Genomic DNA, 13349 nt, shown 5'->3' with positions numbered 1-13349 from the left:
GGCATTTTGGAGAGCATTTTCAAGCACATTGGGCTCCCTCAGGCAGTATGTGGTGTCACACATGTGGCCAGTCTGTAGGTGGCATAATGAAAGATGCAACTTGGGGTTACTTGGTTACGTCTGTGAAGGAGGAGCGGACCCCGTTTAGCCTGAATCCTGTCTGTTACTCCATCACTGCTGCGCTCGGCTGGCGTCCCGCACTGATTATTTACCCCATCTGTCCTCTACTCGCTTTAAACACGGACTCGCTAGCGTGTGCTTCTTGGGACTTGTTTGAACATCGCACTCTTGAGCCTAATAAACATCCTGTAAAATGAGTCTGAATGGTCCTGCTTCACACGTGGCCAATGTGTTGGCACCCCTCCACGAAAAATAACTTGAAACTGGCAAAAGTCATTGGCACCCGTCCGAATCTGCTTTCGAGTTTTGATTCAACAGAATATTTCAAATCATCTTCTTTCGGCTGCTCCTGTTAGGGGGTTGTGACAGCAGATCATCTTCTTCCATATCTTTCTGTCTTCGTCATCTTGCTCTGTCACCCCCATCACCTGCATGTCCTCTCTCACCACATCCATAAACCTTCACTTAGACCTTCCTCTTCTCCTCTTACCTGGCAGCTCTATCCTTAGCATCCTTCTCCCAATATACTCAGCATCTCTCCAAACCAACGCAATCTCGCCTCTCTGACTTTGTCTCTCAACTGTCCCACCTGAGCTGACTCTCTAATGTCCTCATTTCTAATCCTGTCCATCCTCGTCACGCCCAGTGCCACTCTTAGCATCTTTAACTCTGCCACCTCTAGCTCTGTCCCCTGTGCCACCGTCTCCAGCCCATATAACATAGCTGGTCTCACTACTGTCCTGTAGACCTTCCCTTTCACTCTTGCTGATACCCGTCTGTCACAAATCACTCCTGACACTCTTCTCCACCCACTCCACCCTGCCTGCACTCTCTTCTTCACTTCTCTTCCACAATCCCCATTACTCTGTACTGTTGATCCCAAGTATTTAAACTCATCCATCTTCACCAACTCTACTCCCCTCATCCTCACCATTCCACTGACCTCCCTCTCATTTACACACGTATTCTGTCTTGGTGGTCCTACTGACCTTCATTCCTCTCCTCTCTAGAGCATATCTCCACCTCTCCAGGGTCTCCTCAACCTGCTCCCTACTATCACTGCAGATCACAATGTCATCAGCAGACATCACAGTCCACGGGGACTCCTGTCTAATCTCGTCTGTCACCCTGTCCATCACCACTGACAATAAGAAAGAACTCAGAGCCGATCCCTGATGTAATTCCACCTCCGTCACTCCTACCGCAGACCTCACCACGGTCACACTTCCCTCGTACATATCCTGTGCCACTCTTACGTATCTTCTCTGCCACTCCCGACTTCCTCATACAATACCACAGCTACTCTCAGTCACCCTGTCATCTGCTTTCTCAGGTCCACAAAGACGCAATGCAACTCCTTCTGACCTTCTCTCTACTTCTCCATCATCATCCTCAGAGCAAACACAACAGAATATTTCAAATAATTGCACAAAAACAAACCTATGGGACCCCTCACCTAATATACTGCTACACAGCCTTTAGAGTTTGCAGCACCTGCACACAGGCGATTCCTGGAGGTCTCCATGAGATGTCAGCACCAGGGCTCCCTGGGCAAAGCGGTGCACTGCGGCCCCTAACTACATAGCATACATAAATTAGCGTGGGGCCCCCACCGGCCCACTCGTCCTGAGCTGACTGCTCCAGCTGGGGTCTTCTCCAGACGGTGTGTTTCAGTTCTTTCCATAGATGCTTGATGGGATGTAAATTGGGGCTCCTCGAAGGCCACTTCAGAATAGTCCTATGTTTTGTTCTCGGCCATTCTTGGGGGCTTTTAGCGCTGTTGGAGGGTCCATGACCTGTGACTGAGACTGAGTTTTCTGACGTTTGGCACCAGAATGTCTTGTTGGTCTTGAGATTTCATTGTTCCCTGCACAGACTCCAGGTGCCCCAAGCCGGACACAGCAGAGTGCCCCCAGACATCGCTGAGTCTCCACCATGTTTCACTGGTTGGTCGGCTGCTGTTTGTCTTTCTTATCTGCGGTCACAGAGCTGATGTGACGTTCCAGAAAGCTCCAGTGTTGTCTGGTCTGTCCAAAGGACAATCCTCCCAGATGCATTGTGGGTTGTCAGTATGCATTTTAGCAAATTCCAGTCTGGCTTTGTATGTTTTGGGGTCCTCTTAGGTCTTTGAGCCCACTGTCACTCATAAAAGCGATGGATGGCGCCATCAGACACTTGGAGTTCGGCCTGTTTGTCCTTGGCACTTTGTCTGCCATTCTCACTGTCCCTCTGCCCCTTCTGCTGGCTACAGTCCCATGGACCTTCACCTTCTTGGTAATGTTTGTCACAGGGAGATGGTGGTCTTCTGGCTGTTGCCCTTCATGTGCTTGTCTCTGATCTCCTTGGCTCTGTATGGTCCATTTTCAGTGTGGGGGACACAGTGACACCAAATGGCAGGGTGGTGACTTTTCTCCATTTTAATGACTAGTGAAACGAATTCAAGAAAACGGCAAGTTTGAAAAATCCCTAACGTTTAATTATTTAGGGGTCCCAATGAACAGGTCCAGGCCATTTCAGAAGATCTTTCTAGAATAAGCAATACCTGATCTCTTGTCAAGCTTGCTTTGCTTTACTCGATGATACATCAGGTATGAGGCATGCAGGTAGACGGGGGGACAACTGCTTGTCATGCCATCACATGTCAGCAGGCCTATGGCAGCATTTCTGTAAGGGGACCACCACACTTGTCCACTTGTTCAGCATTGTGGAGGAAGTGCTCGTTGAAGACCATCACAGTGTCAGGTGTACTTTCTTGGTGAAGCAGACCAATAAGCCCCTGAAGCACCTCAGCTTATATTAAAGTGTTCTTTGTGCTCAAGGACCAAGGAGCCCCACAGCTGGTGGGGTTTTCTATTTAAAAGTAATGGCCACGTTTTGACGCGTTTAAGCAATTCTGAGCGACCCAGTCTGGCTTTCAATGCGCATTCAAGGCTGTCCTCCATTAGAGCCATGGTGACAAGAACAGGCCATCGAGCATCTGTCAAGTCGAGATTTCAAGGTCACTAAAGTCCTTCACTTGGTGGCCTGTGGAGTGTCACGTTCGTCTGATGGCGCCTCTTATGACCTGCTGTTCTTTAAACCAAGGAAATGATAAGCGCTACGCGTCTTAAAATAAAAATAATAAACGGCCACATGACAAACAGAGCTTTGGACCTACAGTGGAGCAGATTTGAATTTTGAATCATTTTTAATATGGACATCCAAACCTTAATGGTGGGGGATTGACGGCCTTAACCAAGACTCCACATGGGAGGGAGTGAAGAACGTCTTCTAGAGAAGGTGGTGACCGATGACAGGGCATGCCAGCTTGAAAAGTAGATGGCTGCTTTAGCTTTTCATTGTCATCGTCATCGCCATCTTGCTCGTCGATTAGTGATCGTGTGGCTCTTCTCGTTCTTCTGCAGGTGGCCTCCTGGACCAAGTATTGGGTGGCCCTGTGTGGGACTCAGCTCTTCTACTATGCAGCCAAGTCGCTGAAGGCTACAGAGAGAAAGCACGTAAGTGCGAGCACCAACCGCCCCGTTATGCCTGCCCGCCCGCCTGCCTTGCCCACCTTGTGTTCCTCCATACAAGCTGATGATGTCACCTGGAGGTCCAGGGTTTGGGCAGTTTGGCAGGGCAGGGTCGGACTTTTGGGAGTCAGCTTTGACGTGAATGGGGAAACTGGGGGTGGAGTAGGTCAGGCCTGATGTCGTGGGGGGGGGGGAGACCTGGCTTAGTGGGAAAGCAGGGGGCTTCCTTTACCTCCTGTGTGACGCTGCTGCCCGTGTGTCTCCACAGTTCAAGTCCACCTCAAGTAAGAGCATGTCTGTGCTTGGATGGATGGCAGTAATGGCCGATGACCCTGAGCACCAAGACCTGTTTCTGCTGACTGACTCTGAGCATGGTAAGACGTGGTGGTCTGAAGTGCTGGGCTTCGTGGGCAAGAGCGAGAGCCGCTTGTGCTGACCAGTGTTGTCTTTACCCGTAGGAAACTCTTACAAGTACCAGGCTGGGAACAGAATGAACGCCATGCTGTGGTTCAAGCACCTGAGCGCTGCCTGCCAAAGCAACAGACAGCAGGTAATGGAGGGCCAGCAGGGCCGTGACTTTTCCCAGAATGCACAGGTAGACATGTGCGATACGGCAAATGCACGGAATGTGCCTCACGTTATCAGGAATTTGGTAAAAAATCAATATTATTCGTAATAATATAGTTTTATATAGCATGCCGAGGCCTTGACCCATTCAGAGAGTGGCAGAAGATGACCAAAACAACAGCAGAGCATCAAGTGGTGACAGAAACGGGCGATGTCCTCTCGACTCCACCGTCACTGCATTTCCAGACATTTTCATCCGGCAAACTCTCATAATAATAAGTTTTTCTAGTACTTCATTTGTAGCTTTTCTTGAAAGAGCATTAGAGCAGTCTTGATGAGAACAAGGCCTTCAACCTCCACGAGCGTTGAGTAGGTATTTGAGGGTCCTCAAAGCTCCCACCAAACTCTTGGCCAGCATGTGAAGAAAGGCTTTGGCGTTTCCGTCCATGTCCTCATGTTGAACTGATTGTAAAGTCGATTCCCTAATTCCAGCGGTAAGCACGTCGGTCCCGTCACCTCGTAGCTGACACCTCACAGGTCTCGTGGTCGCTGGCCTGCGGACCTCTGCCGAGACTCGGAGGAGGCCTCACCGGTGTTTTATGGATCTTAAGTGTAAACTCCTGGGACTTGGACTCCACACAGCAGGGCGCTATATGACCTATCAACCCATTTCCCCACCTTAATGGTGTCTGTCCGCTGCCTGGCACCAGATCGTGACCTGCAGCCCCCTTGTCCCCATCGGGAGGTGACTTTCCCAGTTTCTCACGTGTCTCGCACTTTCAGCTTCAATGTCCACAAATCTTTCAAAGTCGGCATTCTGTCCTGGTCCTTCTGCATGGATTGAGCCGATTCTTCATCCGCCTAGTTTGGTATCGTCATCGTCATCATCAGATTTAACCAGCTTGTTATTTGTGTTCTTATTCTCGTTCTTGACGTCTATTAAAAGTGCCAAGGCAGTGACTGACCCCTGCTGGACGCCACGTTTAACACCCTCTATATTTATTTTAACGTTGTTGTTCCTGGTGCTCAGGACCGTTTGGTCTCCATGCTGGCGGGTGGCTTCTCATTAAGAGCCAGATCAGTAATGTCACCTGCACCGCTCTGCTGGTCACCTTTTGTTTGTGCCGTTTTCTTGACACGTGTTGTCACTCTGATCATTTCCTTAATAATTTCTTCCTTTATTTTACCCACGATGCCCGTTAAGCACACTGGCTACCTTTTTATATAACCGGGTATTTGATAGTTTCCAGTCTTTAGGAATTTCCCCAGCGTGCTGTGATTTTTTCAAACACTACACATTGGTGGTTTCTCTTGGCACTTCCTAACTTCGTCAAACACCCTGTGATAAACGTTACACGGCGCTGGTAACAGAACTTCGCCCGCTGCCATTTCCTACCCGCTCAGCACCTCCTTAGTAGTCCCAGGAGGTCATCGGCTTCACAAAAATGCCAGCGAAGAGCATCTGCTGTTTCACCGCCTGCACCCTCGTTAACAAATCCTCCAAGAACGGAGCTCCGTTATCAAGTTGGCACCAAACACACTGTGGCGTCTGGCCCTGTGTCCTAACGTAACAATGGCACTAAAACTGATCAGGGCAGTTCATCACGGTAAGGTGCTATGGGGTCAGTGAAGCCCCTGATCCTGCCCTCCCTGCTCGGTGTTCACTCCTCATGTCCCTTTACCCGCGCTGCTCACCGAGAGTCTCGATTACTGACCCGTGTAAAGTGGCCCCAGACCAGAGCCTCCTGTCGTGTATTTCTGATAATCTTGGCTGTGATCACAGAGAGAGCCCCACTTGCTGCCACCGTCGGCTCTCCGGCCAGGTCGTCACTGGTATGGTGGCAGAAGTAGTCGTGGAGCAGATAGTTTGGGTGATGCCAGGTGCTTCTGACAGGTGGCCAATGTAGAAGCCGTAGGCTGGAGAGATGGAATGGCGTAATGGGCCTCAAGTACATGCCACGTGTCCTCAGAGGCCTGTGTCTGCCACTATCAACATTCCAAACTGCCATCAGTGCCATCTTTAGTTGACATTGAGTGGGCCGGGAAAGGCTGCCTAAATAGGGGGGGCTGTGCTGTGCCATGCCACTTTATGCCTTAGTATAGAGCAGATGAGCAGGACCTGTCTGTGTGGCACTGGCACCAGTGGGTGCTCCTCTCGTTTGAGGGATTCGGCACATTGAATGGTGGATGCCAGGCCTTTCGGGTGCTGCTGGATCTTCAGCGTCTCGCTGTGTTTGCGTTTTTAATGCGGCCCACCTAATGTTTGATAAGCAGCACTTCATCATTTTCTACTCCATACCCCGTTACTGTTGAATTTGCAGCTCATTTCGAGTCTGGCGCGCTGTGTGACACGATGCCAAACGACGTGCCATGTTGTCACACGCCCAAGTGCCAGCTGGACACAGGAGCAGTTGGTACTGAATCAGGAAGAAGTGACAAGTCAGTCCAGGCCTGGCACGGCTTGGCAGGTGTGCAGGCTGCCACCGAGGGTGCCTGAAAAGGGGGAGTGGCTCTGCACCATGCTAATGAACACTTTGTCGTTGACGCCATTTCTCATTCACTTTTCGTTCCTTTGTCACCTGCCACTTGACTTTCAGGCAAGTCGTGCGGACGTTTGACTCTTCGTTTGTGTTCTCCTTTATTTTTCATTTTAGCTTATAAGTGGCTGTTAGCTGCAGGATAAGAAACACCCGGCGCCCATTTAGAGACGCCGCCATCTGTACAGAGAATATGTGTGTCACTCGCCTGCAGCCGTCACCGTCCGTTCAGCATCAAGGGTGGGCATACGGCGATCAGGTGGTCTCTCCCTCTTAACCAAGAGGCGGACATCCACAAACTCTCGAGGGGTCCGGGGCTCTGTAGAACATTCTGAGGTGAGACGTCACGGTCCCCTCACAGCCTGACACGGGGACAGTGCCTGTTGGGACATTGGCTTGCCTGCCTGACTTGTGCCAAAGACGTGCAGTGCCCCCTGGGAGGGCGTAGCTGCTGGCCTGCATTCCTCAGTGTGTCTTCTTTGGGACATTTCTTAAAGAGACCTCCTACAGTGGGTGACAGCTCTTGTGCCACAGCTTAATGAATTTGTCCTCCTGTGTCTGCTAACATTTCACCCCCCTTCCTGATTAAAGCATGAAACATTTCATGATTGGCCAGCGGGCATGGAAATGCAGAATTGGCTCACTTGACCCTCTCAGGCTGACAGTGCTAGGAGATGATGGGGTACCCGCGCGCCCCTCGGATTGTGTCTGAACGCGTCTCCCGTTAGAACATCCACAGACACATGGAACAGGTGGCACGGTGGGCACTGGAACTCTGGGAGCCTTGGCTGAATGCCATTTTGGAGAATGTAGGAGTGAAGTACAGGTGGGCTGAATGGCCTGTTCCTGTCCTGATGCTCCTTGTGACTGTGACATTCACGACTGATTTGGGGGACACATAGAGCCGCCCTTAAAGTGAGGATGCCCACCCGGTCACTGGAGGTGACCAGACAGAAAGGTGCCGCAGAGACCACTCTGTGGCCTGTCATGTCCTCTGCTCTCTGCGTGTTGAGGCTCCTTCTTTGGTGTTGACTCGTCACTTGCTGGTGTCACATGCTTGCCGTGGTGTCCTCTGCTGCACCTCCAGTGTTTCTGGTGAGGTGACGTCACGTTACGCTCATTGGGCTACGTAATGCGTCACCGTTTAGTTAAAGGGGGTGAACCCGCCGCCCTTTTCATTGCGGTGTAGTTTTCAGTTTTGAATGCCTCTACGTTGGCGCACTTTTGATTAAAAACGCACACACAAGTCCCCGTTACTGACTCCGTGTCCGCTCCACCCTAACGGGTTTAATCCTGAAAACGGAGATTACGAGACCACCGGCTCAGCTGAAAATGGAGAGTCAGGCTGTAGTGGCGCTCTGATTGGCCAGATGTCACCGTGCGTCACCTCGTGTTGCTGTAATGCCTCTTCGTGTAGGTGGGTGGCTGCGCCCTTTGTGTTTGTGTGTGGATGCCCCTCGCTGTGTTCACGTGTGTGGTCAGTCGTGCACTGATGGTCCCGGCCTGGCATCACAGGTGCCCAGTTGTCGTGCTCTCGGAGTATTCGGGGCACCGACTTGTGAGGTTTCCATCTGTTCGCCTGAATCTCAAGTTGGACTTTGCAGAGAAACGTTACTTGGTCTCCAAATAAAAACGCCATTAAAGATGGCGTGACAGGAAGTGCGTGCGACGTGACTCCACCGTAAACGCAGTCCTAGTTTTTATTGAAAGGTCACAGTTGCGTCACACTTGCTTTGACTCCTCCGAATTGTCCAAGTCGCTGCTCCGAGTTCGCCGGGCATACGCTGAAGACTCGGATTTGCCGTCTGCTCGGCAGCACATGAACGTGAGAGGCACACAGGGCAGGGACGGATGTGCCCACGTCCAGCACTGCCTGGCACTTGTGGGTAAGAAGTGCTGTGCTGGCACCAGGAGTGAGGGGCCTGTCGACCAGAACATGACACACTTGGTTTATATTCACTTGGCAGATTCTGTTCATGAAAGTGAAGCTCAATCTGGGGGGCCGGTTAGCTACAGGGGTACAAAGTGGGTCATCACAAGTGCGAGGCTTCCCTTCGTGACAAGACCAGCGGCTTGCTCCACCAGCTAGTCCACGTTGATGCCACTCGCTAGCAGAGGCGAGTACTTGAGAAGGAGCACGGGACCCCACAAGTGTCCCCATGTATGTCGGTGCCAACCCATTGGCTACCCTGTAAGCAAACATCAAGGATTTGAACTTCAAACGGGAAGCCATTGTAGCGGGCCGTGCCCACCACCTTGATGTCTTGGCCCCCAGGCAGTGCTTTGAATCGCCTGTGGAGGCCTGGTGGCACGTGCGGGGGTACCCCTGTCAGTCACCAGAGAGTTGCCGACGTGACGAGACCAAAGCCTGGACCAGGGGTCTTTATCGGTGCCTGATCCGGCACATCAGCGTTTACCACTTTGTTCCCAATCAGCATTCGCTTATCAGACTGGCACTTTGGCATTTGGGATGTCTTTTGTAATTCGTAGGGCACATATTGGCTACAGTCCAGGTGAGTGTGAGAGCTGCTGCAGTAGGATTGGCATGTCTGTGTTTCTTTGATTTCTGTGCCCGTTGGGCTGTGGCCCTTTAAGTGTGTCCAGACCATTTCAGTTGGCACAGTCTGTAGCTTGTGCCTATGTGAGTATCGCTGGACTAACCAAACCTTCTTCTTCTTCTTCTCCTCCTCCTCTTTCCAGGTCCCCACGAATCTCATGTCGTTTGAGTAGCCGCTGCTTCAGCACAAATGCGCTCTCCCCTGGAGAAACGCCCGGCGGCACGACTAGTAGGTGAGGGACACACACCTGTCCACATTTGCACTGAGCCGAAGAGGAGGAGCCACTGCCTTACGGACCTGCGGGGGGAGGGGGGTGCCATGTGTGCCAGCTGCCCGGAGCGGTGCCCGTAAGCACCTTGTGAGCAGGAAGGGTGGCACCTCGACTACTTTGCTTGGTCATATTTCAGAGTGGCAGGGCATTGGCATTCCTGGAGGCCTGACGACGAGAGGAGCGGCGCCCTCGGCTCGTCTCGTGCTCCTGCCCGCTCCTCCCTTCTCTGGTTAGCAGTATTAATGTGCGCCACGCCGCGCGCCCCGATGGATTTTAGCGATGCTGCAGTTTTGTACCTTTGTGTCCTTTCGTTTTCAGATTTTTATTTTTGGGTTTTTCTCTCTCTGTGCCCCGTTGATGGAGCGGAGCGGCTGTAGCTTGGCCAGGCTGTCTGCTCCGGAGAGCTGGCAGCGCGGTGGATGCCTTGCTGTATTTATTCACTGCCATGCCTGACGGGCGAGTGAGGCTTGAGGCAAAGAAATCTCTATTTTTATGTGTAGCCTTTGGAACTTTATTGGGTGGGCCAGTCAGTGCGGGACCCTCTCACATTACAGAGCTGCGCCGTGACCTCTCTGTCTGCCCGTCTCGAGATTGAGAGCGATGTGCGCTCCCCTTGCTGGGTGTGCCCCTTGGGGATGCCAGCCTTTCCTATTGTAATAAAGGAAGTGAATTGTTCCTCTCGAGTGTCGCTTTGTTTTGTCACGCAGCCTCGAGTGGGCACTTGATGGGCGGCCCGTCGGGTTCGGGGTCAGGAGCCCTGCAGGTCCTAATACTACCTTAAAAGGAATAAAGCGGGCGACCGAGGATGATGGCACAGCGGCGGGCATTGTGTCCAAAGGTGACGACTCGACAAACTCCTGAGGAGCAGAGGGGGAAATGTTCACAGTCCTGGCCCATAGAAGCAAACGAATCGAAAACGGAAAGTTGATTTAGCAGAAACATTTCAAACAAACGAAGTCCGAATGGCAGCAGAAAGACCACCAGGACGCGGTGAGGGGCCGACAGCTCAGCAGCCCAAGTGCCACCACTTTAGTGGGGTCCTGGCCTTGGATTGGCTCTTAGAGGCAGATGGTGACGCCACCGACACCTGCCGAGTGTATGGGGACAGGACGTGACGCATCTCGAGGAGACCACCAGGAGTGTCTTCTGCTGGCATTCGGGGCACTGTGCCATGATACATTGGCTCAGAACCCACCACGGCTTCTCTGCAAACCCAACCAGCTGGGGGCCTGACTTGCTGCCCTGGACCACCCGGCTCGGTCTGCCCCCTCCATAGTACACAGCTCGTCCCTTACGGCTGGGATGTGTTGGCAGGTGCGGGCTCACCGTAACGTGGCACTGCTGTGGGTGTTGCCAGCCCTACCAGCTGCTCAGAACGCTTCACTTGGCGCTGTCCTCCTGAGTGGCCCCGCCCACTTCAGCTGCCTCTCCTCAGGGCTCCGCCCCCTCCATCTTACCTTTGGTGGGCAGCAGACCCGGACTCTAAACTGACTTGGGGGTCCTAGGAATGATGGGATGAGCACAATATGGTAGCAGAAATTCAGGGCCCGTGAAATCTTTTAAAGAGTCGTCTTGATCCACTGAGCTGAGCTTCCTGGTCATTGTGCCCACGCCAGCGTTTGATGCCAGGTGTTGAGCGGGTGGCGAGTTGAACCTTCAGCAGTTTATCAAAGGACAAACCGACGAGAGAGAAGAGCGAAGGTGAGGAGTCGTAGGTGAGTGTCCATGAACTGAATGTGTGACTCCTATACACCTGGCACTTCACCACCATCCTCATCCTCCTCATCATCAGGTGTCGTCCTCTGCCGCCGGGCTGACCGCCGTGGTTCTCGTCTTACCTTCTTTATTATTCCTCCGTATTTCACCTTTTGCTTTTTCGCTGTCTCGACTCCTGGCCCTTCAGCGCCTCCATCTTTAATTGTGTCAGATCTGCCCTGGTCGCTGTTTCCTTCTGACCTCTTTGTTGCTCACTTTGTCACTTTGAGTTCTCAGATCTTCTCTCCGCCGCCTCCACCTCTCATACCTGTGGACTGAGACTGAGAAGGTGTAGCGGCTCAACGATTTCCTTTTCCGATTGCTCTTCAGACCACCTGCCTGCCTTTCTTTCATTCCGCATTGGCTTCTTTGGGGTCCGTTCTTCAACACTTTCTCTTGTCCAGTTTTGTGTCATCGAGTTGGGGAGTAACGCGGCCGAAATGCTGTGCCAGCCGCTTGTCTCATTTAGTTCCTTGAAATGCAAGCAACGGTGAGGTCCAAAAGTAAAGAGAACAGCCTTTGTGGAGCACATGACAGGAAGGGGCGGAGTCACAGGGCGTCTCCTTGGAGCTGTGGAGAGATGGGGAGATGAGATGGGTAGCAAAGCCGGGGTGGTATGACGTACCTGTGGTGAGCCCCTCACACGTGACCTGCGGCGCTTCATTCCTGCAGTTTTAGAAGTTCTCGCTCCTTTGCTGTTCCCTCAGCAGTTACATTTTCGGTCCCCTTTGTCCCCTTACATTGCTCCATTCAGCTCTCCCTACGCCCTGTTCCTGATCTGCCACCACCATGCCTCATCGTCAGAATGGCAGTGCCCGCTTTCCTTCAGACCTGGCGATATTCTTGGTTTCTTTAAACTCCAAGCAGACCCCCACATGGGGGGCAGTGATGGTTGTCCTTCTGGAGGTTTCTCTGGTGCTCACCCCTTGGTTACCTCTGTCACTGAAGCTCTCCACCCCCGCAGGGGTCCCCAGGTCCGAGTCTCCACACCAACTCCTGCCTGTGTGCAGAAACTGAACAGACCACCGGGGGACGTCCAGCGTCTCCGTGATGACCAAAGTCTTGGTGGGAGCTTCCTGGCTTCACTTTGCTGCTCGGGGCCGTTGAGTGTCGTTTGATGACCAAGTGAAGGGGGGGGGGGTTTGGGGGGTGCAGAAGACCACCGTGGTTAAGGTGGACCCCATGGCTGAGACGAGGGCGGAGCCATGGAGTATGAATGACATGAAAAGCGGCCAAGGAACTGGCTTGGACACGCCCCTAGAAGAGCGGCTACAGCTGGACGGCGCTTGCTGCCCACCCACCCTGGTGATGTGCTGAAGGCGCTATATATATATATAAAGATCCATAAATATGGAGGGGCAGGAGGTGACTGTCATTCAAACATCCACAGTGTCACTGGAGTCAGGAGTGGCCAAACCACGAGTCCAGCCAATGAGACGAGAGAGGAGGCTACTTTGACCAATAAAAAAAGGACTGTTCGCCAGTAGACTCTGCTGAAGTAAAAGACACCTGGCACACGAGATCTCCGAAGATCTGCCAGCAAGAGTCGCTGGAAAGGGTCACAGAGTTTAGATGGTCGTCCGTCCACAGAAATGGAGACAATTCAGCGCTGAGGACACAGCGGGCAGCAGCCAAGGGGACTCGATGAGGAGCAGTGGGCCAGGCGGGCATCATCGTTCAGACGTCTAACACAGGAAGCGGGGAACTGGCAAGGTGTCCACGGCAGCACATGCTTGATGCTGGCCAAAGACCACCTTGACACCCCTCAGTGCTACTGGACGAGACTGCACTTGATCTGCAGCAGTAGGTCTGCCGTAAAAAGGCCACCAACGGTGAAGTTTGCTGGACGGAGGGCTGATGTGCTGTCTCGGGGTCCGGAAACGAATTGTCGAGTTTCTCAAGGCATCCTACAGGATAAGGTCAGGGTGGCAGGCCACCAGCGCAAGCTCAGCTGACGCTGTAAGACGCAGCAGGACCCTGAGCACCAGAGCAAAGTTACTAGGGAATGGCATCAAAGAAGAAGATCTGC

The 13349-nt window shown here is 52.5% G+C and overlaps 1 protein-coding gene across 5 annotated transcripts in view; it reads left to right on the top strand.

Annotated features, from left to right (window-relative positions):
• ralgps2 (Ral GEF with PH domain and SH3 binding motif 2) overlaps positions 1-10240 on the top strand; it is a 78245-nt gene extending 68005 nt beyond the window's left edge. For all 5 annotated transcript variants that reach the window (XM_051933255.1, XM_051933252.1, XM_051933256.1 and 2 more), the window contains 4 exons: positions 3525-3617; positions 3901-4006; positions 4091-4182; positions 9437-10240. In XM_051933255.1, coding sequence (XP_051789215.1) covers positions 3525-3617; positions 3901-4006; positions 4091-4182; positions 9437-9466 — 321 coding nt within the window. In that variant the 3' untranslated portion in view covers positions 9467-10240. The remainder of the gene's footprint in view (positions 1-3524; positions 3618-3900; positions 4007-4090; positions 4183-9436) is intronic.
• Positions 10241-13349: the final 3109 nt, after the last annotated feature.

This window comes from Erpetoichthys calabaricus, chromosome 10 (assembly GCF_900747795.2).
Source record: "Erpetoichthys calabaricus chromosome 10, fErpCal1.3, whole genome shotgun sequence".
Lineage (NCBI taxonomy): Eukaryota > Metazoa > Chordata > Cladistia > Polypteriformes > Polypteridae > Erpetoichthys > Erpetoichthys calabaricus.
Note: the sequence above shows the minus strand (reverse complement) of the source record. Positions and strands in the feature narration are given on the sequence as shown.